Source organism: Serpula lacrymans (assembly GCF_000218685.1).
Source record: "Serpula lacrymans var. lacrymans S7.9 unplaced genomic scaffold SERLAscaffold_2, whole genome shotgun sequence".
Classification (NCBI taxonomy): domain Eukaryota; kingdom Fungi; phylum Basidiomycota; class Agaricomycetes; order Boletales; family Serpulaceae; genus Serpula; species Serpula lacrymans.
The window spans coordinates 767,795-788,440 of record NW_006763291.1 but is presented as its reverse complement, the minus strand read 5'-3'; the positions used below and the strand labels follow the sequence as shown (position 1 = coordinate 788,440).

Genomic DNA, 20,646 nt, shown 5'->3' with positions numbered 1-20,646 from the left:
ACCGAAAAGCCCCGTGAAGACAGCTATCACCTCCTCTTGCTCCTTGTCTGTTATGTCGGTCCATTGCTCTTCTGTCAAGTTTGACTTTTCAAGACGCTCTTCCCATTCGTGACGTGCAGGCTCTGCGAGTCCCTCCTTTATTTCATGCGTTCGCTTTTCCTTCTCTTCATCACGAGCTTTGCGCTGAGCCTGAGTTTTGACCTTCTTGAACTTGGTCGTGAGCTCCTTCTGCAGCTCTTCCTCCAATTTTTTCTTCTCGGGTTCATACCACGATGAGAGAAAATTCTTCCATTCCTTCCTCACCTTGGCAGACGGCGTTTCCACGGGAGTAGGGACCGCCTTTGCAGGCGCACGACGGCCATAAGACATAGTGTAGTTTTTGCTTGTTTTTTTTTCTCTCGATGGTGAAGGGGATGATATGATGACGCCACTAAGAGTATCGGAATTTGCGGAAAGCAAGGGATGAGGGTCAAATAGCGGTTAGAAAGGTGACTCGTGCATCTCTTGTCGCGTGTTGAGGCGATTCCCAAAACACGTTATCAGGTGCATGATCGGTCCTTGATAGGGATGTCTAATCCGGGGACATCAGGATCCTTTTTGTTCTCTTCTAAACCAGGTTCTTTTCTTAGACTCTTCCACCTGCGAGACCAAAAAACAAAGCATTTTCAAAGAGCGTCCGTGACAAAAACCTGGAAAAACGATCAGAATAAGCGAACGGTGATAACAAAAACATGAACTCGACTTGCAATATTTCTGCAGCCAAAGTCGGAACGAGTGATCAAAACCGGCATTTTTAGGGTCACGTGACCTGCCTCGAGGCTTCCTCGAGGCGCGAAAAGGCAGGCGAGATGAAAATACGGTATCGCCACTGTCGTCTGTGAGATAATTCACCGACACTGCATGATACTCACAAGGCCAAGGAAAAGAACTCTCAAATGATCTGCGAGGTACAAACTGCCAATACATATGCCACCCATGAGCCAACATGCCTGCTATGTCCCACTTCTATCGTTATCAGAGGTCTGAAGAGCGACAATCCGAGCGCCGAGGAGCTTCGAAGCATGCTGTATCTTTCAACTCGGAATCAATACACGTTCACTTGACTGAGGAGGAGGTCCGAGTTTCTTCTTGAAAGTTCCTGCATCAGAGGAACGCCGTACAGAGTTCATACAGGAGCCCAAAACTCTCGCGCCCCGAATTATCCCACATCTTTTTGGAGATTAAACAGCTTCATGTGAACGAAAGTCCAAAGGGATGCCCAAAGGTGACTATATTCTCTCGTAGTTCAAGACTGCGCCGCGAGAACTCGGAGGGAACAGGAACAAGATAACCCAAATGAAAGTGGGAAAGCTGTTGGGCGTAATGCATCGTAACGAGAGTGTAGGGACAGGATTGCTGTTCACGTTTCAATGGATGAAACCGATTGGCGGCGTTATCACCCTGCTTCATAGCAGCGCTTACCTCCCATCTTATTCCTGTGTAGTCGCAGTGTCGACTGTGCTCTTGATCGTTTTCCCTAATGCTGGAGTTTAGCAGTTGCTATGTCGTGGATCCAAGTAACAACTCACTGTCACAGCACTCGAGGAAGAAAAAGATACATCGCACATACTTCCACGACCAGTGGGAATTATATTTTTTTTTCGAGTAGAGATCGACGAAGACCACGTACACGAGTAACACCGACCATCTCCAATAGAAAGAGCGTTATCTCCAGTCGTGAAGACCCTTACATTCATAAATGACCAGGACAATCTGAATCTTCTTCATAGGTAACGGATCCACGATGGTGACGTGACGATCGAATGACGACGCAGAATGCAATTGACGACCACGATAGCCAGATGTCACCAGGACAACGGAAAAGGAAGAGATTTTCGACGGAAACACATGTTTGTGCCCTCGCGACGCCGATAGCCGTTATGCAGACTCATCTACAGGTTGGTAGAAGGCAGTCCAACAGTGCTGTCAAGGTGTCCTTGTTTGTTTTGTCGTATATGTATTGCGCTTTTGAGCGTAAACAACAGAAATAACAGAGTTTAACGTACCACACGAATCGTATTAACGTCAAGCTTCGAGAACACCAGGATCCACCGGGCCCAGGCGGTGATAAAGCAGAACGAGAACGGACATGAAGTTGAGGCGCACATATGTCGGCGAGTATCAAGAGGTGATGATGAACGGTGAAGAGTGGATGCACGGAGATGAAGGTGCGAAGTGATATCGTCTAGAGACTAAACCTGATGAGTAGGATACTTTACGAACATTTGTGGTAGTGGTAGCTCACACAAAGGAGACTTACGGAAAAATGGCCAGGCATGCTGCCATCACGTCCCTGGCCTGACGTTCGTTTAGTACATGCTGGAAAGTTCACGTTTAAAACAGTGACGCGACTAAGGACCGAATTCGAAGAATCAACAACATAAAAAGTAGCAATTAAACTTAAGGGAGACGAACCTTTTTTGCGGGAGAAGTTGATTACAGTCCTATATGACGCCAACTTCGTCATGAATCAACCGCTGCCATACTGCCATTTTGAATAATCAAGGTAACGATAGGCGGGTATGCAATAGATATATTGTACTTATACCCAGACACGACCACGGTGGAGAGATAAGAGTCAGATGGGAAGTAGGGGGGGATGGTCGAAGTGCTCCGATTTACGGTTCATTAGTACCTACACGATAGAAACGATATTTCTTATCGCCTCAACCTGGAAGGAGAAGGAAAACACTATCAGAAAAAGGACTGGATGATGGATGATGGGAGGAGACTCGTGTCTGGACGGCAAACTAGAATTTCCCGGGCCAGTACGAGGTTGGTTCCATTCCTCGACAAACATTCATCATCCAGACCGCAAGACAACCGCAGCAATTAAGTTTTCCCTCCGAGTCCGTGTCGGCCATCACAGTTACATGCAACGAGGTGTTGTCTGATTCGTCCAAGGCGGTCTTGCGTAAGACGGAAAGGCGTGGGCTCATGTGACAAGGTCAAAGGGTGCAAACTCAAGCCTGGGTATGTTTTTTTCACTTTGCAGCTGAATCCAGTTAAAACAAATGGCGAGATCTCTGCAAGTCCAGACAGTGAAGGATACAGTAAAAAGTGAGGTTTATTAAATGTGGGGGTCGTTGGTGCTATCACGGTTCCGTTGCCGGAATTCGCAGTTCCTGTAAATTCCCCCATCAGCACATGTCTGCCACTTAGCGGGTTTGCCTCGCTTTTGTCCTTCTACCATCTCCGTGGTGCAACGACCGTCGTTGGCCCCGTACATAGAAGACATTGAATGCTGCTTGTAGGCTAAACACTGCGTAAGCCCAGTCTCTTTATTTAATAATCATAACGGAATCATTGGACGCGTGTACTAAACATGAGGCATGATTATACCCAGACTTGTCGCCTGCCCTCTAACTCAACGGTCTTCTGACGGCGAGGTCCTAACGCCCGACTGTATTTCACTCTCTTTCTCCCATCTATTCGCTCTTCATACTCACCAGACACTGATTGCTGTGTCTTTGTACCAACACTCTTCCTAACCCTCCAAATCTCCGTACATCTACCCCTCCTCGGCCTCAGTTTGATTCCTCACCCGACTGATGGTGACCTTGATGTCCAACCCGATTGCCTCCATGTCTCCAGCAGACAATCTCGACCTTGAGCCTGATGAACAATGGAAGCTCAATCTCAGAGATGAGATCACAAAAAGCTTCAGTTCAATGGTCGATGATGCTAGGAAGCGTATGCGGGACAGGCTGGCGCACGCTGTCGTAAGCGAAGAAGAGCGCGAGAATATAAGCAAGGAGCACCATGAAACGATGGATAATATCCGTAACCTTGCGGAAAGCCAGTTCCAAAGTGCCCTCCAACAGGAGAGGCAAGAACGTCGCTGGGGTGCTGGCCAGCAGGTAGATACAACATGGTCAAAGGAAATGGAGAAGGAACAGCAGGCGATTCTGGACGGGATAGAGAAAGAACGGAAACAGGCTAAGCCACAGCAACCTGCTCAACCTGCTCAACCCCCTCGAACGGAGAGTCCTGAAACTTCTACCACTGATCGGAAATCAGACGGTCTCTTCTGGACTCCGAAGGAGGTCAAGGAGTCTGAACGTGAAAGCAGTTACTTTGCTGATCGGATGGATCGACAGAGTGAAGACCCTTATGGAACTGGAAGGCGCGACCGAACGAAAAGTCGTGCTGGGTCCATCAGTGGAGTAGGAATGGGTTCTTACAGAGCTCCTTCCATCTTGGAAACGAGCGGGGGACTCCTAGACCGGCCTAAGATGTCTCCTTTTGTAGATGAGCCTGAAGATATGACCAAACCGTCACGTCCGCCTCTTGATATGCCAGATAGGAGGGCAAGTCTTCGACACAAGACCAGCATTAGCAGCAGCATAAGTAGCAGTATGCACTCTAGGCCTGGTATACCTGAGATTTGGAAACCCACTATCACGCCCGAGCAAGATGCCGCCATGTCTCGTACTTTCACTTTGGCTCGTAGAGGTAGTACCGCAAGTACCACGTCCACCACTTCATTTCGACCTCCTCTGCCTCCCACCGTTCTTGAGCGTAACAACGATCCGTTCGATATCATGACGCGTAACGAGAGGGAAAGAGCTGGTGTGCAAGCCGATCAGGAGTGGGACGGGATGAGCAAAGCACGGGGGAAAGAAAAACAGGTCTATCCTACTATCGAGCCTCGTAGCGCCTCCATCGGCGGTAGTCATCGCGTTGAAGAACGCTACGCGAGTCCCACGTCAGTATCATCAAGTCCTGTGTCCATCGCACCATCTGCATATCCACGTTCTGTTGATGGTCCACGCTCATTCCAACCTCCTGCATCAGCCAGCAGGCCTATCATCACTAGGAAAACCTCTTCTATCGACGAAGGAAGCCGTATGCCTCAGCCGAGCCCCGGTGGATGGCCGATCCCGTCGCGATCACCGAATGAAAGTCGATACGAAGGGTATTCACGGTCACCTCGAACTCCAGACGATGTTCCACGCAGCTGGCAGTCTTCCAACCTTCGAGGACGTTTATCATCGCAAGATATTCGCCCCGCGTATGTCCAACAGGAAAGCCCAATTTATGCAGGATATCCTGTTCATACTCATAGGGAGGAACCAGAAGCAGAGTCTGCGGATGAACTGGACGAGTGGCTAGATGATGACCTAGATGAGCAGGAAAGGATGCGTGGTAAAGAGTATCTGAGAAAGCAGCGTGAAAAGGAGTTGAAATACTTGGAAGTGACGGAAAGGCGGAAAGAGGAGGATGCAAGGCGTAGCGAAGAGGATGCAAGACGCAAGGAAGAGGATGCAAGGCGTAGGGAGGAGGAGGAAAGGCACCAAGAGGAGGAGGAAAGGCGTGCACAAGAAGCCAGACGCAAGGCAGACGAGGCATGGCGCACGCAAGAAGCCAAACGTAGGGAAGAGGAGGCGCAAGAAGCCAGACGTAATGCAGAGGAGGTACGGCGTTTGCAAGAAGTCAGACGTAGGGAAGAGGAGGCGCAACGTTTGCAGGAAGAGGAAGAGCGACGTGCGCGCGAGGCCATAGAGAAAGAGAGAGAGGCACATCGCTTGCTGGAAGCTAAACGCAAGGAGGAGGAGGAGCAACGTGCACGCGAGGCCGTAGAGAAAGAGAAGGAGGAGCGACGTGTGGCAGAAGAGGAATGGACCAAACACGAAGAGATAAAAAACAAAGCGGCAAGACGCAAGGCTGAGAAAGAGAAGGTAAGGCGGGAGGCGGAAGCAAGACGTCAGAGGGAAGAAAGGGCGCAACGCGAGAAAGAAGAAAGAGATCAATTGGAGAAAGAAGAAAGGGAGCAATTGGAGAGAGAAGAAAGGGAGCAATTGGAGAGAGAAGAGAGAGAGCGACAAGAGGCGGAAGCCAGACAGGAAACAGCGAGGCAGGAGGAAGAGGCCAGACGACGGCGAATGGCAGAAGAGATTTCACGGAAAGAACAGGAGGCTAAGAGGAAGGAGCGAGAGGCGAGATTGAAGGAGGAAGAAGCTACGCGAAAGGAAGAAGAGGCGAAGCGAAAGGAGGAGGAAGCAAGACGGAAAGAGGAAGAGGCTAGGGTGAAAGAAGAGGAGGCAAGGCGTAAGGAGGAAGCTGCACGGATAAAGGAAGAAGAAGTAAAGCGTCGGGAGGAAGAAGTAAAGCGACGGGAGGAGGAACTGAATCGCCGGGAGGCAGAGGCCAAACGCTGGGAGGAGGAGAAACAGTTCAGACAACAAGAAGAATTTCGTAAACGCGAAGAAGAGATTCGTCGCCAACGTGCCGGAGGAGAACGGAAATCTTCAGATAGTCCTCGCCCAGGATCGACAACGCAGCCTACGCCATCCCCAAGTGGACCCGGGTCAATACCCAATCGCAATGATCGAGCCACACCTTCTACAAGCCCCCCAGCAGATCGCAGCAGTTCTGGCTCTAGTCGTAGTAATGCCAGTACGGGGTGGTCTTCTGCGTCCACCCGACCGAGTTCAACGACAAGTACCCAGGCCTCAACCCCAAGCAAGCCTAGTACTGGGATCCCTTCTGGAACTAAGCCAACGTCAGGGACTCCAAAGCCTACCGCCAATGCATATGCGCCTAATGCAGGTGTTTCGCCTGAGGCAGAGTTCCGTCGTCGTCAGGCTGAGCAAGCCCAGCAGCGGGAAGAACAGTTCCGCCAAGAACAAGCTAGGCTAGCTATGCAAGAGCAAGAAAGACTGGCGAAAGCGGGCAAGATCATGAGCAAGCAGGAGGTTATCAAGCTCTTCGAGTTGCACAAGGCGCAGTGGGACAAGATTCAGAGTTTAAGCACCATTCTCTGGGAAGACTTTCCCTGGCCAATGTTTAAGAGACCAAAGGGTCCAGATGATTTGACAACTCCTGCGATTAACGCATATATGCTGTCGCCGTTGCACCCTAGTGATAAGTCAACGAAGGATAGGATTAAGGATAGCCTCAGAAAGTGGCATCCAGATCGGTTCAATCATTCGCTGCCCAAGGTGAAAGAGGAAGACAGGGAGAGGGTGCAAGAGGGCGCTGGATCGGTAGTGAGAACCTTGAATGATTTGTTGCGCTCAAGTTCGCATGATGTGTTTTCATAAGCCAGGGAGTAAGTTCTGTTCTTGATTCCACGGAGTCTGCTCACCTGAGTTCAACTGTAGCTTTTTTTCAACATGTACTTTTATACCCCACTCATCCATTTGTATGCGTAACCACCACGGAGTATATCATATCTGATGTAAAGGAAATGAATTGTGTTTTATTTGGAGTAACTTGGTCTTCTTGAGTGAGATCTGGCGAGAGTTTGTGGCAGATTTGCGGGTGTGGTTGGACTGTCGGGGTAGTTTCACAGCAACCGAAGAAAAAAAGGGTCAACTCACGCTCATTTTCGTTCTCATTATCAGAAAGAAAAAAAGCAAAAAACAGTGGTCACTCTGGTGGGGTGTTGGTGGTGAAGGACAGACTGAGACGAGGCAGAGAGAAAAGACGTTTGGGGAATGACTCATTGAAAAAAGATAACGTAGAGCACACGAGGGACTGGTGATATCTGATGTTATATCTGGGAACATAGATCGATTGCAGCATGGTGGGTGATGAAAGCGACGATATGGTGGTAAAGGGTTGAGTGGTGAATGGGCGTGCCGTTGAACGTTAGCTATGTCTGTCAGCTGAGTGCGGAACCAAACTCGAATGCCGCTTCGGTCACTTGCTCTTTTCGTACCCATCCTTGTCCTCCTTCCTTTTCTCCTATCCGCTCCAGCCCCTGCCTATCTTTCCAAATACTTCTCTGTCCCTGTCCTGATCAGCGGGAACGAGACAGCCAGAACTTTTTATCTTAAAAACCTCTTTTTTCGCTGCAATTCCCGCGTTACATTGCACGTCCAACCTGAGAGGCAAGTCCATATCCGCTTTCTCCCGAGCACATGGCGTCTAACGTCGCAGGACCACATCCATGCTGTCTTGTAGCCCCGACCGTCCTTCTGATCGAGCTCCATCTCCATTGAAAGCGAGCGAGATGAAATCTAATCCACCATCGTCATATGCTATCTATCGTCCGAACTTTTCCCAGTTGAGCAGGGCTTGCCAATCTACTCATCAATGCGGGGAACCTTTTGATATCAATAAACGGTCAGACGACGGTGCAATCAAAATGGTTAATTGGGTAGCCCAATTATTAGCCTTCACTTACACGTGCGGTGCACAGCTGTACTCCCAGATACATCTTCCACCGGAAACCACCCGTCCACACCGCATCAGAGTCCCCACTTCCTTCCCGGTGAGCATTCTCTAATCCTCCCTCCTACGATCTGAACGATCTATGATGCGAGATGGACCGCGGATGTGCGCGGGCCCATCGTTCACATCCAGTGGACGCGACGCCGCACACCGTTGCAAAGCTCGAAACCTAAGCCCGAAGCTTGCATGCATGCACGAATCGTTCGTGGACCTCTGAGCTTCTCGCCTTGAGGAGTTCTACACGAACAATCTGCTTTTCCGTCCAGAAACGTTCTGGAAATTGAATCAGGACCTTCTGGAAACTATATTGTGTATGCCCATTCGATGCAGCGCCAAGACAAGCCTGTACTGACGACGAAAGTCACCGTACAAGTCACCGCCTAGCCTAAATCTACCCCTGATGCGTTATCAGCGCAAATACGCATTCACCGCACAACCCCGGTGGGCTACTTGAGGACTTGCTACTACATCGTCGTTTCACCGACTTTTCGAGAAAAATACTGGTTTTTATCTCAGGAAGAATAGGAGCACCATCTACGGCGCTCTTTCTCCCCGATCTCACAGCCATTGCTGTCGCTTCTGGGGTCATGTGCATGCATACATTCCAATTGCAAGTCTTTGCAAGATTTCACAGGTCTACTCGCTCCGAACAGGAGAGCTGCTTCCTATATCAACCTTGAAGGACATCGTTCACCGAATTCTGTATCATCTTATGGGTGCTGTGGCGCACCACGCCATTCCTCCCACCCTTCTCTTTCGAAAAAGAACGCAAGGCAGCAACGCTTCGAAACTCGTTGATCACCGTCTTTCCCTTTTTTCTTTTTTTCAAATACTTTTTTATATTTATATTTTTACGAATTATCGATCATCCATCTAAACTCTGATTACAGATTCCGAAACTAGGCTTGCAGTCGTAGAAAGGGGGCCCTGCTGGACTCGGGAGCACGAGGTCTCCGAACCTTGTTCGTAGCGCTGAGAACCCGTTGAGAACTGGGGGGGAACCACCCAGGACGCCCGGAAGAACCACTCCCGCGACGATTTATTCCTCTGAACGGTACAAAGGCGTCAACGCTTTTGATCACAACAGATCCTCGGGCTTTAGGGAGAATTAGACCCCAACAGCGCCATGGGGTGAGACGAAAAGCCCATTTTATCTCAGGCTGCTTCGAGACCATCAAGAGCTGTTGTGACTATTCTGGTTTGCATATGTAAAAGTTCTGATAACTTCCAGACTACGACAATGCTTAGTTTATTTCAAAATTCAAATCCACAATACCATGTTCGACCCTCCGTGGTTAACGTCACTCTTTTGAAATTAGCGTGGGCCATGGCACCCTGATAAGTAGTGACACGCTGCGGTAGTGGTGACTTGCTATTTCTTGAGTGACCGAGACTACGTAGTTAAGAAAGTCAAGGAGATTATCTACGGTGATAGGTTGTGGGCGCGCGCGCGCGCAGTGAAGCACACAATGGAGTTATGAATGCCATCGCCCGCGGTTGGTTCCGCTGTCGTCTTGAGAACGGGGACGTCCGCCCAGTACCTTTGTCCAACACATACATACATACACATACCTAACACGCACGGTGCCTTTGTCCTCTCTGTCAATCCACTTTTATCTTCATTAGATTCGGGTGAACTACATACCGATAATATAACTCGTTTCAGTTAACTTTTTTTTCATTTTCATGATGACCATCTGTCAACGACTCGTTTCTGTACAGTCAATTTCTTTAATTTTGCCCAGTCAACAGCGCAGACGATGGGAATGCGGTCGTGTGCGATACGAAGGGTCGGATGCCCTAGAAGAAAAATCAAAAGCGTTTATGCGTCTACCGATAACGGGTGTAACGGGAGGGAAACACTGTCACTGAAGGGTTGCATGTTGCTTGCCATCATCATTCATCCGCATCTAAACCGTCGTCATTGTCACGTACTGTCGTATATTCGGGGCAACTCAAGGCAACTCCCGCCTCGCGATCCTGAGCCTTGCCCATTTATGTTTTTGTTTGCAAATTTGACCTCTAGATCAAGAGTTTTGACAACCGTTATGCAAGCCAGGTAGACAGATGTGTGAGAAGAAGAAGAAGAAAAGTAGTACATATTACCAGCATCACTTAGCTCACCCATCCAGGATCGACGCCGGGAGAGCGCACAGCGTGCCGTGAAAGGCTCCAAGTGTCAAGTTCTTCAACGTTAACGAAGGTCAGAAACGAGCACAGCCAGCAGATGTGGGTGCGTCTCCATCATGAGAAGAACGAAGAACAATTGATATCACCCACTAACGCACCTTCGAAATAACTGACAATCTCTGATCAGAAAGGCGAAGAAAACCGATCCAGTCTGGATGCGGGTCTGATGCAAGTCTTTCAAGTTTTGTTCCCCGGATTTTGGTGCCCGCCATCGGAAAAAGTTCTCACAGGGAATCATGGAACTGGTTGTAATATGGGTTCTAGCACCTCTTTTCACTCAGCGAAACACGATTAAGCGGCGCAGACGGTCCCGGCAGAGCCCTCATCCCTCATTCTCCACACTCCAGCCTGAGTATGGTAGAACGGACGCACCCTCCCGGTCAAAATACTAGCGAGCAAACTTCGAACGGTCCGCGGTCAAGAAAAGCTGTGTGGCGTAGTAGACAGGTAGGATGCCGTATGAGCCATAGACAGTCGCCTGAGAAGATATGTCAGCGAGAAAAGAAGAAGGAAGAAAAAAAAAGTCAGTGTGGATAGCGTGCTCGGGATGCGACCGCATCAGTCAGTAGGTTCGCTTCACCGCGTCCCTGTTCACAGCTGGCAATCTCCTTTGCCATCCGTCCCACCTGTCATCTAGGTTATCTATTATCGTCTCCACCCCCGAGGTGAACGACTTCAAGTTCGCCGTGCAAGGAAAACAGAGCTTGATCACGAGTGGAGGGGGACCACCACCGTGACCTTGCAAGCTCCTTGAACCTGCTTGAAAGGGACATTCAACACCGGCCCGCGAAAGACGAGCGGCTCTCTCGAGGCACCCGTGGAGGTGTGTAGATTTAAGCAGTAACCGGAGAGGTGTTCCGGTTCCGTCAGGAGGGGACGCGCTGATTTCCATGATGGATAGACGCCATCTACCCTGCTGTAAATGAAGCCGTCATGCATCGTCACGAGACCTTTGTCATAACTTAACTTAAAGGATTTGCTCACCCTTACGACATGGGTTAGAGAGCGGGGCGGAGCAGTGGCGGCGGAACCTGAACGGGAGAGGATCGATGATCACGCTGAGGAGGTCTATCTCCGTCGTTGACCAAACGCCGCAAAACGAAGGGGATCCTGACTCTGCTCTGGAGTATACACCAAGTCACGAGAGAAAGACTGGAGAGAACGTACAGATTACATATCAGCCACAATGAGGAAGCAGAGCGCCTCTTCATTTGATCTATGAACCAAGAAAAGCTGGGTGTGTGTCAATAGAAGTGATGACGATAAGTTCCCGAGTTCAACCATATGAATTCATGATCGTTGTATATTGAAAGGATGACGAGACAGACGCTCGATGTGCCTTCGACTCTTTGATGTTGACTAAACGGGAAACAAAAGAGTGTCTACATATATAGAAAGAGCGCATGATGAGTGCAACGTCAAAGAACCTTTGAGAAGATGCTGGCACTTATACTTTATGACGCTGAGGATAAGCTTTGGACAGTAAGAAGTTCATAAACCGGTGTGCTAAAGCATTGATATTGACGGTTATTGAAGAGAAGCAGAGGATTAAAGAGCGCAGAGAGGACGTTCGAACTTCGAAGACAATAGTAAAGTGTGGATTTGGATGATGTTTAGCCTTGAACTAACCAGAGATGCCGGATGTTGTAATGCTTCTTGGTCCATGGAAGAGCATTGACACGTCGTAAAACCATATTCGCAGCGATCGTACCTTCTAGAGTGAGATGGGCCCTCGTAGGAAGAATGGGAGATCAGACGAGAAGACATGTCAAAGGTGAGAAAGAGGTGAGGGGACATACCTGTTTAATGATCTTCCGCTCAGTGACCTTCAGCCTGAATGGAATCGCCCAGAAAGATAGACAGCTCCAACGCTGGTCTGATGTTAAACCACCAGGTTGGCCTTGCTGTAACGTTTGATGCAGTACACCGGACGTCGGACATTGGAACAGTTCGAAATGCTGGCATAGAGGGAGCATGTGGAACATCGTCGCACCAGATCAAGAAGAGCAGAGAGTGACGAGAGTGTCTGGTAAGCCACAACGAGAATACATTTCACTACCAAACAAAAAAGCATTAGTGCAGTCATATGGTGACTGCCAGGACGTGGCATGTCAGCTCCAGTAATCTATTTGGATATTCCAAACCCTCACGCTGTCGTCGAACAAAAGGGCTTTACTCTGTGGGTCAAGACTTACAGCATTCGGCATCGATCATTTGGAACTCCTTTCACCTTCTAAGCCATTCCTCAAGTTGATCATGGCATGTTGAAATGATTCAGACCAGCCATTCTTTTCTGCTTTTGCAAGACATGTGAGCAAGGTTTGAAACTGTAGGTATGGGGGGGCATAATGAATGTTGATGTGATTACCTTAAGGATAGTACGATGATCGTGATCGCACCCGTCAACCGGATCCGAGGTACCTTGCATTTATTTTGCAGATCAAAGGACGGAGATCAGTGTCTCAGTAGAATTCTTCCATTTAGTGTGGCTCGAGCTGCTGGACATTCGGAGTACAAGTGGGCAACCCATACCGAGATCGTTAGCTGAGCGGCGCGTTAAACAAGGTATATTCGTTACGACCGGCGTCTACAGTGAATGTGCCTCGAAAACGGAGATGAAACATCGATGAAGGTTGGATGGCGCTGTATCGCAGGGATGAGGAAATATCATAACCCACAATGTTGGACGTGGCATACGACCAGCACTCGGACAGTCAACTTCACCGTTAGGCACTGAAGTGTGTTAATGACGCTGTACGATGGCGACATCGCAGCGGTGACCGAACGAAGGGAACAACCTCTGATAACGGGTCTTACAGTAAGCATGTCGAATGACATGACATTCGGAACTTCAAGCTTCAAGTTCCAGAAGACTGATTTCATCTCCGTAGGTCGGAAAGTCACCTACACTCAGCTGGCTGACATACGAAGCAGCCAACGACGCACCTTCCTATATCCAGCCCTGCATCGTCCATCTCCTTCAACTTTGGCAAAATTCGAGACAAGGTCCAGATATGAGCCCCACATCAGAAGTCTAACGCGAATACCGACAGGGATGTGGATGTGTGACAGGTGTGGCTTGGTGATTTGCTTCCGGGTATGAGATAGTACAGATAGTCGACTCTGCTTTGTTGGGTGAGCTGTGTTCCTCCGGATCCGACATGATACCGGTTGGCAGTACAGACTTGAAAGTCAACAACGTCGCATTTGGCGTTTTTATCAACAATCCATTGTCCTCAGCCCTTCTAGCGTGGACAGCACCACGCGTACTTTTGAGACAGCGTTTTGAAACCGCAGTTCGAGTTCAACATACCGGTGCACGGGCCAGGGCTGAGCCGGCATGAAAATATGAAAAATAAAATAAAATAAAAAAATAGGGCAGAAGTGACGACTTGAGCTAGCTTGAGCTCTTCCCGCGAAGGCACTGGCACGCTTAGCGGGGGCCGTTCTAGACGTGCCTGCTGCCACCGTGAAGGAAAGTGGAAAAAATAAAGAGAAGATGAGGGACCGATAGAGCCAAGTTCCTTAATGACACCTCTCTATGTCTGATTTGATGGCTTTTCTAAATAAAATACAGTGAGACAAGTGGTGGAGAGGTCGAGACTCGTCGAGAAGACTTCGGCAAGGGTGTTTCCCTCCCTAAATCTCATATCCTTGCATTGCCATTCGTTGGCGACGTTAATTGGAAGGAAGCAACGGCGGAGAGGACAACTTACGGTATAAACCATTAAACAAAGGATCAAATCACCACGGAAAAAGAGGGTGACAAGTTCGACGTCGTTCTTCAGAATGGACTAACGGATCATGACACAGATATTCGACGACATATTCCCTTGTGTAGACGAAAGAACCTTGGAGATAACTGGAAGCGCGAGGGGGTATGTACTGCATCTGACGTTGATTCAGTATCAGACATAAGCAGTAGTATTGCTGTTCGCCTGTGTGGGCAAGATAGAGACATACCCGAAGAAGCACTCGGTAGGGACAGATGATGATATGGGTCCAATATTGCATGTACTACCTCTATCATCGTCTCCAACGACGCAACGCGAGCCTCGAGGCCAGTCCCTGTTGCCCATCCTTCTAGAAGACCGGACACGCATGTTCTCCCACCCACGGGACCCTATCGCGATCGAGCTCGGCATGCTCACTCACACCCTCGGCACAGCGACCAGCAAATCGGACCCTCGACCTCGATCAACTCGATCCTGCAGTCAAAGATCGCAATTGACTTTATCGGGAAAAAGGGCGCAACCCCACCACTAGCTTGCCGCTAAATGGTCTTGGGAACATGAATTTATGTGTGCACGGGTGCAGACAAGGCTGGAAGTAGCTCAAGGGCCTTGTCATATATATCAAACTGACGCAAGTTTTAGGGTGAGGGTCGATGATAGGGGAGAGACAACTGATATTTCAATCACAAGTCCTTCATTTCATCGAAGGTCAGAGTTACTTATAGAAATGAATTCGTTTCCAATCCGGCTTACACAGAAGTCGATATTGAGTTCTGCCATTGAAAACTGAGCGAGCGATTCATCACCAACTCAAGCCTGAAATCATTATCCTCTCAATCCCGACCATCGAATTTCAAAAGGACCTAGTAAGTATACGTGGCAGTATATATGCCCCCGCCGAACCAAAGGCAGTGTGTTCCGTGGAAGCAAATGCCGAGCATTTGCAAATAGCACTTGTCATTGAAGTGGTCCTCGAGTACAGCCGTCCGCCGGAAGTATCTCTCGACGTTCAAGGTTCAAGGAACAAATTTGCGATAGGGGGCGATGGCTTGCTGCTCCATGAATCGCCGGAAATAGACCATTTTCATTTCTGCACTCTGCACGCTGAATTTCAGGGGGAAATCTTGGGGAGGGGGGACCAAAGGCGAATCAATTATCGGCGACAAGTCAGCTCAGAGTGTCCCCTTGCTTGTGTGCAAAGCAAGGCAAACATCCGGAGATCACATGTCGACAACGTCGTCCATCCCATAGTCTCCAGCCCTCGCCCTCCGATCTGGTTGACTGAAGACTGTCACTGCATCCGTACGGCGACTCGGCGACCATGAAGAGTGGATGCCGATTTGGAAAATGGACATATTGGTTATGTATGTACGTACCTCACTTTTGGCAATACGAGACGGATGAACCATACTCGAGTACAACTGGGACCCGCAGCATGCAAATCCAAATTCTAATACCAAATGTCAAGTCTGTAATCAGCAATCGAGGAGATCCGATATATCCTAAGCCACGAACCCGTTTTCCCACTCAGCCCATCGAAACCTTCACCAACGGGTGCTTTTCAACGCATAGGCTGATACTAGAGTTCCCTGCGGAACAGAATATCAAGTAGTTCTGACTGAGACCTTTGAAATTGGAGTTTGGGGATCGTGTGTATGATCGATAGACGGAAGAACAGTGTCAGCCCCGCAGCTATGATGAGTTAATGACAATAACGACCTGCATATCCAATATCCAACGTGAGAGTCCACAGTGTGAGCTAAAACGGTCCATTCTTACGAAGCACTCGCAAACTTGATAGACGCGCTACACTGGGGCCTTGACGACGAGTCCTTGCTGAGTAGATCCAACGAGGCAGCTCTTGATGGATGTTTCGAATATGACACACAGAGCGTTGGATGTCGTAGGCTCTGAGCGCTGATCAAGTTACGATGGTGGTGATACTGATACCATGATGAGTTACCGCGACAAACTTCAAGTTCAGCCTACGAAACCCCGGCAAAATCCGACGGCCCTTCAAGTCTCTCATGCCACACAAGTAGCATCACGATCCTAGTACTTGTCAGGATCGACCAAACCAATTGTCCTTCCATACCCACCTCACGCTTCTACACCACCGCCCACAAGCACAAGAATAGGAATAGCTTCATTAACCCACTATAACACGCTTCTGCGGTGCCATCATACGATAAAATGAAGTGCTTGAAGCTCTGAAATGGTCGGCCGTGAACTTTCAACTTCAAATTGAAGCTTGAAGGACGAGCGCAAGGCTAAGCCTGATATGGATCGCGTTCTACTTTGTCAAAGCAAAACTTCGACTTGAAGTTTCTCGTCACCCTTTCGTTCATGAATACGACATGATATAGCATGATGCCGACCAGTGTGTTGACGCGCTAGCAGCGGCTGGTTCTTCAGGCTGGTAGTTCTGATCTGTATGCTGAAATATCTGCGTGATGCCAACTGATGCGACTCATGACGCAGTTTTGTGATATGGTGTCTACGGTCAGTCACTTCACAATATACTGCATTCCTCTGACGTTCCTTCCTGCTGCCTGACATAACCCTATAGTAAGTATACCCCGCCCCAACCGCACTCTAGGTTCAGGTTCAGGTTCAGTCCGTTCCCCGCTATATGCTATATGACTACTATCCCATCCACCTCCACCTCGTTCCTAGCATCAGCCTTAGTTTTAGTCCGAGTCTATTCACTTATAACCATTAACTGATAGCTCAACCACCCCAGATTTCACGATTGCCTTATCGACAACCGCTACTAACCCACCCGCAAATGAACTCTCCCCCCCAGCCCTTCCCGCTGCTAATTAACGCGTCGCGGCCCCGAGTTTGGAATGGAAGACCCTGACGTACTTACTAGTACTGTAGTCACTTCATCTCACTGCACCGCACCCGCCCGCCTTGAGCTTATCACTCGCCATCAGCGCATCAACTCGAAGCTGGAAGAGTCCGATTGAAGTTTATTGAAGGGCGCCGCTGCCACCAGATTCTGTCATTGACATGGTTCTACTAGTACTGAATACATGATGGGATGATGGGCCGCTGACGACATCATCCAACAGTCAACTCTCGCAACGCTCCGACGCACTCCACTCGGATTACCTCAACCCCTCGATGGCATGGCATGCCTGCGTCAGTTAGCACGCCATAAGTCTCAGCACGTTGTCCCTCCGCTGGGGCCTGTCGTCGTCGTACCGAGTTTGCCGGAAGAGAAAACGTCGTGCATAGGCCTGCAGTGTGACGTTAGTATAGAAAAAGCTAAAGCAGTGAGTGGGCGAGGATGCCACGATGCGATGCGCACCGGGCGGCCAGGCGCCCACTTCGTGCTGCGTAGTTAGGGTCAACGCGGCTTATCAGGCTTATCCCTTGCCCTTGGGTTCAGCATCCCGGTCCACTAGAACGAAAGCCTCGAGCGCAGATGCCACTTGAGATTTCCCACCGCCGTATTGAAGCTGGAAGTGTTTTCGCCGTCCCAATCTGCAACAGGCTGTCGCGAATACTGGAGTGCCGGAGCAAAGTTGAATGAAATGAGAGGGTTCGAGTTATGATTGCAAGGTTCGATCATGATGATGGACGCGGAGCCTCGTCAATCACACCATACCACCGCTGCCTCAAAGTCAGTGCAAGCGGGTACTGCAAACATTTTTTCCCCCCTTGCCTCAGCTGTGTCCTTAGCAGCATGCAGCAAGTCCAAGAGAAGCCCTCGAAGAACTCACCCTACAAATTCAGAATGACATATTATGCAAAGGCGATCGCGACTTGCGTCACCACTTGCAGCCGACTTTTGCACTAAGGGACTTGGACTTTTTGGGAGTGGTTTAGTCCGGTATGTGCCACAGTCATTACGCTTACCTCTCCCCCGAAATCACAACCTCCATGCCGCGAACCTGTATTCGGGACCTTGGTATAAGTGTATCATGCGTTCATTGACACAAGGCAGGGATGTTGCAGCACCGACGTCGTGGGTGCGGTCATTTTGTAGGGGGTGAAGGTCCGGCGGAGCAACTTGAAGGTGATGGCAACATAATCATATCATACAGGTACTAGTGTGGTCTGTCGTCACCTTATTTTGCGGCACTTGCCATTTCATTGAAAAGAAAACAGGTTGAATGTTTGCACATGAGCTCGAACTCAACTCACACTGCGTTAGACGCGACCACTCCATGTTTACTCAACACTCAACCTGCCAAAGGTGTCATTCGCGTGTTGCTATAGGTTTGCTGCAGGACCCAGCGATTCTCCGATCGCAGCTCAGTTCGGGATGCGCTACTGCTAGTTAGGCTAGCCTCGTTCCGTGGGCCGCCATCATGATCCCCCAAGTGGCTCGCGGTTTAACTTGAAGGTTGCAGAAGACTCGGGATGCAAGTTGAAAGATTTACGTCAAGATATACTTTCAAGATTTCTTCACGAGGCGCGAAGATGGGGGGGGGGAGGGACTGTGCTTGCCAGTTGGGATCTTTGCTAGAACTTCGGAGTCGGCTATCATACTAGCGCAGTGAGTGCGCAGAAGCTCGACGAATCTCTGAGAGACTCCTGCAGGCCCCGACGTCGACTTTGATGCTTCGAACTGGCCCTTTGAGATTCTTTGTCAAGTTTTCTCTCGCTTTTGCGCGCGCGCAGAGGGGGCACAACGCCCCTTTTTCGAGATCGCCGTCCGTGGCTTTCGCACTTTTCTTTTGCTTCACGTCCTTCCCGGTCACTCTAGTCACAGCTATCACTCTCGTCACACAGCCTTTTCCACGTTTCACGCGTTCACGATTGAACTTTGAAATCTGAATGGCAGCGGTTGGAATCTCTTTACAGTAAGCTTCGAGTTTCGTTGAGTTGAGTTTTTTTTGAGTTTTTTTTTTCGTTCGAATCACGCGAATTCGGATTCTGGGTGCTTTCTTGGTTTCTTGGGTAGAAACTGAGTGCAAGGCAAGGCTCTAGATTTCGGCTCTCTTGGAATCGCCGCGGGCGTAGAATATGGGTGGGGATGAGTGGGTTGGGAGTGCTCCTTCGAGGATGTGTTTTTCTCACATAGACGGGCTATAGCTAGTCGATGGGGATGAGTGCGATCCGAGTCCATGTCGGAGGGAATGAATCAGAAATTGACTTTTTCCTTTTTCTTTCTTTCGTCAACGTCACTCACTCGCCGTCGAGTCTGACATGTCTGCCACCCACCGGCAAGTGCCAATCTTCGTCAGCGAGCGTTCAACGTGAACCGACTGCGACGCCGGCTTTCTTTCGTCATTCGGACCCAGTTTACGGTTGCACATCATCGTCGATGACATTGGCCGATGCTTAGTGCATGCTCATGTTCGTTATGTTGAGTACCCGACCGGCGTCCGCGTCGAGGTTTATCCAAGTGACGGTGCCCCGGGAGGATGGCTTCAAACACTGAAGCTTATTCATACCAGACTGAAGCAAGTTGTGTCGATGCAATCAAGTTTTCGATAGGTCTTACCATACTTATGATGATCCACCCATCACGCACAAGTCAAGTAAGCTCTGTTATACCATATACAGTCATCGCACCGTGGCGGCCTCAGGCTCATGGCTATTCTCGCACTGACACACCCACACCCTGTTCGTAAGGCCCAAACCCGGACTTGACTGGTTTACAGTATCACTCGATCGTGTCGCGCGCTCTCGGTGTCGGTGTCGGTGGTGAGAATGGATGGCACGGTGTGGTAAGCCCGGGCTTTTGAAAGATAGTGAGAGACGGTGAAGCATCGATCGAGTGCGAGTCCCGTCAGCGCGCGGAGCGCTACTACAGCTCGGCCTCGTATCGAGTGCAGCCAGTGTCGAGTGTTGGGATCTCAAGTGCCGAGTAACCCAGTCCCAGAGTTAGTGCTAGTGTCGATGTCAATGTCAATGCCAATGCCAATGCTCGCTAATGCGAATGCTAATGCTAATACTACGCACAAGTATCTACTCAAGCTTCAAGGGTCCCAGGGGAGGGATTAAGGATGGGATGGTTGACGGTGGATGGCAGGTCCGCGGGGTGAGTGAAGCGAAGAAAATAGTTTTTGAGTGTGGGAGTGGCAGGTTGTGTCGAGATCTGTGGATCTGGTATGCCATATCGGGAATGGGGTTGTGCTTACGGGTGGATCTGAGATGTCGTTGGGATATAAGATATAAAAGATGGGAGAAGAGGAAAGGAGACCGAAATGGACGACGAGGCTGCGATTCTGCTTTCGCAGCTGCTCACCGACTCTTCCCATTCCAGAAACAAACGTATTCATTCATGGATAGAGCATCAGTACGACTTTGCTCTCTCAGAGCAGACCCACTCCCGCTCTCCCTCTCCACACCGCCCCGACTCGCCCCTCCTCCCCGCACCCGAGTTCTGCACTCTCCCTCCTGACTCCGGCCGTCACTCCCCGCAGCAGCCCCTCTGCCCCGACTACGACGTCCTCTTCTTCCCTCCCCCGCTCTCCCCCGACGACCACATCGAGCGCAGGGATGAGGCAATGTGAAACCCGTTAAAGGCGTTTTCAACCGA

The 20,646-nt window shown here is 49.7% G+C and overlaps 11 protein-coding genes across 11 annotated transcripts in view; 4 read left to right on the top strand and 7 right to left on the bottom strand.

Moving 5' to 3' along the window:
* Positions 1–926: 926 nt before the first annotated feature.
* Positions 927–2,779, bottom strand: SERLADRAFT_456541 (uncharacterized protein; the record flags this gene model as incomplete). The annotated part of the gene is made up of 3 exons (XM_007313341.1): positions 927–2,224; positions 2,300–2,390; positions 2,455–2,779. 2 exons carry the CDS (start codon positions 2,315–2,317, stop codon positions 1,928–1,930), a joined length of 315 nt encoding a protein of 104 aa, XP_007313403.1.
* A 1,243-nt stretch (positions 2,780–4,022) lies between these two features.
* On the top strand, positions 4,023–4,587 carry SERLADRAFT_456540 (uncharacterized protein; the record flags this gene model as incomplete). The annotated part of the gene is made up of 2 exons (XM_007313340.1): positions 4,023–4,320; positions 4,493–4,587. The coding sequence occupies 2 exons, from the start codon at positions 4,128–4,130 to the stop codon at positions 4,585–4,587; spliced, it is 288 nt and encodes a 95-aa protein (XP_007313402.1).
* A 521-nt stretch (positions 4,588–5,108) lies between these two features.
* On the bottom strand, positions 5,109–6,378 carry SERLADRAFT_456535 (uncharacterized protein; the record flags this gene model as incomplete). The annotated part of the gene is made up of 2 exons (XM_007313339.1): positions 5,109–5,759; positions 6,072–6,378. A coding segment is annotated over one exon (432 nt), but the record flags the coding sequence as incomplete, so codon positions are not given.
* A 263-nt stretch (positions 6,379–6,641) lies between these two features.
* SERLADRAFT_377610 (uncharacterized protein) lies at positions 6,642–7,567 on the top strand (the record flags this gene model as incomplete). Its single annotated transcript, XM_007313338.1, has 2 exons — positions 6,642–7,093; positions 7,146–7,567. One exon carries the CDS (start codon positions 6,684–6,686, stop codon positions 7,083–7,085), a length of 402 nt encoding a protein of 133 aa, XP_007313400.1.
* Positions 7,568–7,990: 423 nt separating this feature from the next.
* Positions 7,991–8,478, bottom strand: SERLADRAFT_377608 (uncharacterized protein; the record flags this gene model as incomplete). Its single annotated transcript, XM_007313337.1, has 2 exons — positions 7,991–8,093; positions 8,174–8,478. Coding segments are annotated over 2 exons (157 nt in total), but the record flags the coding sequence as incomplete, so codon positions are not given.
* Positions 8,479–8,611: 133 nt separating this feature from the next.
* Positions 8,612–8,788, bottom strand: SERLADRAFT_365177 (uncharacterized protein; the record flags this gene model as incomplete). The annotated part of the gene is made up of 1 exon (XM_007313336.1): positions 8,612–8,788. The coding sequence occupies one exon, from the start codon at positions 8,786–8,788 to the stop codon at positions 8,612–8,614; it is 177 nt and encodes a 58-aa protein (XP_007313398.1).
* A 305-nt stretch (positions 8,789–9,093) lies between these two features.
* On the bottom strand, positions 9,094–9,483 carry SERLADRAFT_456534 (uncharacterized protein; the record flags this gene model as incomplete). Its single annotated transcript, XM_007313335.1, has 2 exons — positions 9,094–9,098; positions 9,167–9,483. The coding sequence occupies 2 exons, from the start codon at positions 9,393–9,395 to the stop codon at positions 9,094–9,096; spliced, it is 234 nt and encodes a 77-aa protein (XP_007313397.1).
* A 66-nt stretch (positions 9,484–9,549) lies between these two features.
* On the top strand, positions 9,550–10,127 carry SERLADRAFT_377605 (uncharacterized protein; the record flags this gene model as incomplete). Its single annotated transcript, XM_007313334.1, has 2 exons — positions 9,550–9,808; positions 9,866–10,127. The coding sequence occupies one exon, from the start codon at positions 9,910–9,912 to the stop codon at positions 10,090–10,092; it is 183 nt and encodes a 60-aa protein (XP_007313396.1).
* Positions 10,128–10,684: 557 nt separating this feature from the next.
* SERLADRAFT_456532 (uncharacterized protein) lies at positions 10,685–11,698 on the bottom strand (the record flags this gene model as incomplete). The annotated part of the gene is made up of 2 exons (XM_007313333.1): positions 10,685–11,326; positions 11,395–11,698. The coding sequence occupies one exon, from the start codon at positions 11,300–11,302 to the stop codon at positions 10,973–10,975; it is 330 nt and encodes a 109-aa protein (XP_007313395.1).
* Positions 11,699–14,159: 2,461 nt separating this feature from the next.
* Positions 14,160–14,824, bottom strand: SERLADRAFT_456529 (uncharacterized protein; the record flags this gene model as incomplete). The annotated part of the gene is made up of 2 exons (XM_007313332.1): positions 14,160–14,301; positions 14,374–14,824. The coding sequence occupies 2 exons, from the start codon at positions 14,553–14,555 to the stop codon at positions 14,205–14,207; spliced, it is 279 nt and encodes a 92-aa protein (XP_007313394.1).
* Positions 14,825–20,311: 5,487 nt separating this feature from the next.
* SERLADRAFT_412762 (uncharacterized protein) overlaps positions 20,312–20,646 on the top strand; it is a gene marked incomplete at both ends in the record, with an annotated part of 1,629 nt that continues 1,294 nt past the window's right edge. Inside the window, one exon of the mRNA XM_007313331.1 lies at positions 20,312–20,616. Coding sequence (XP_007313393.1) covers positions 20,312–20,616 — 305 coding nt within the window. The remainder of the gene's footprint in view (positions 20,617–20,646) is intronic.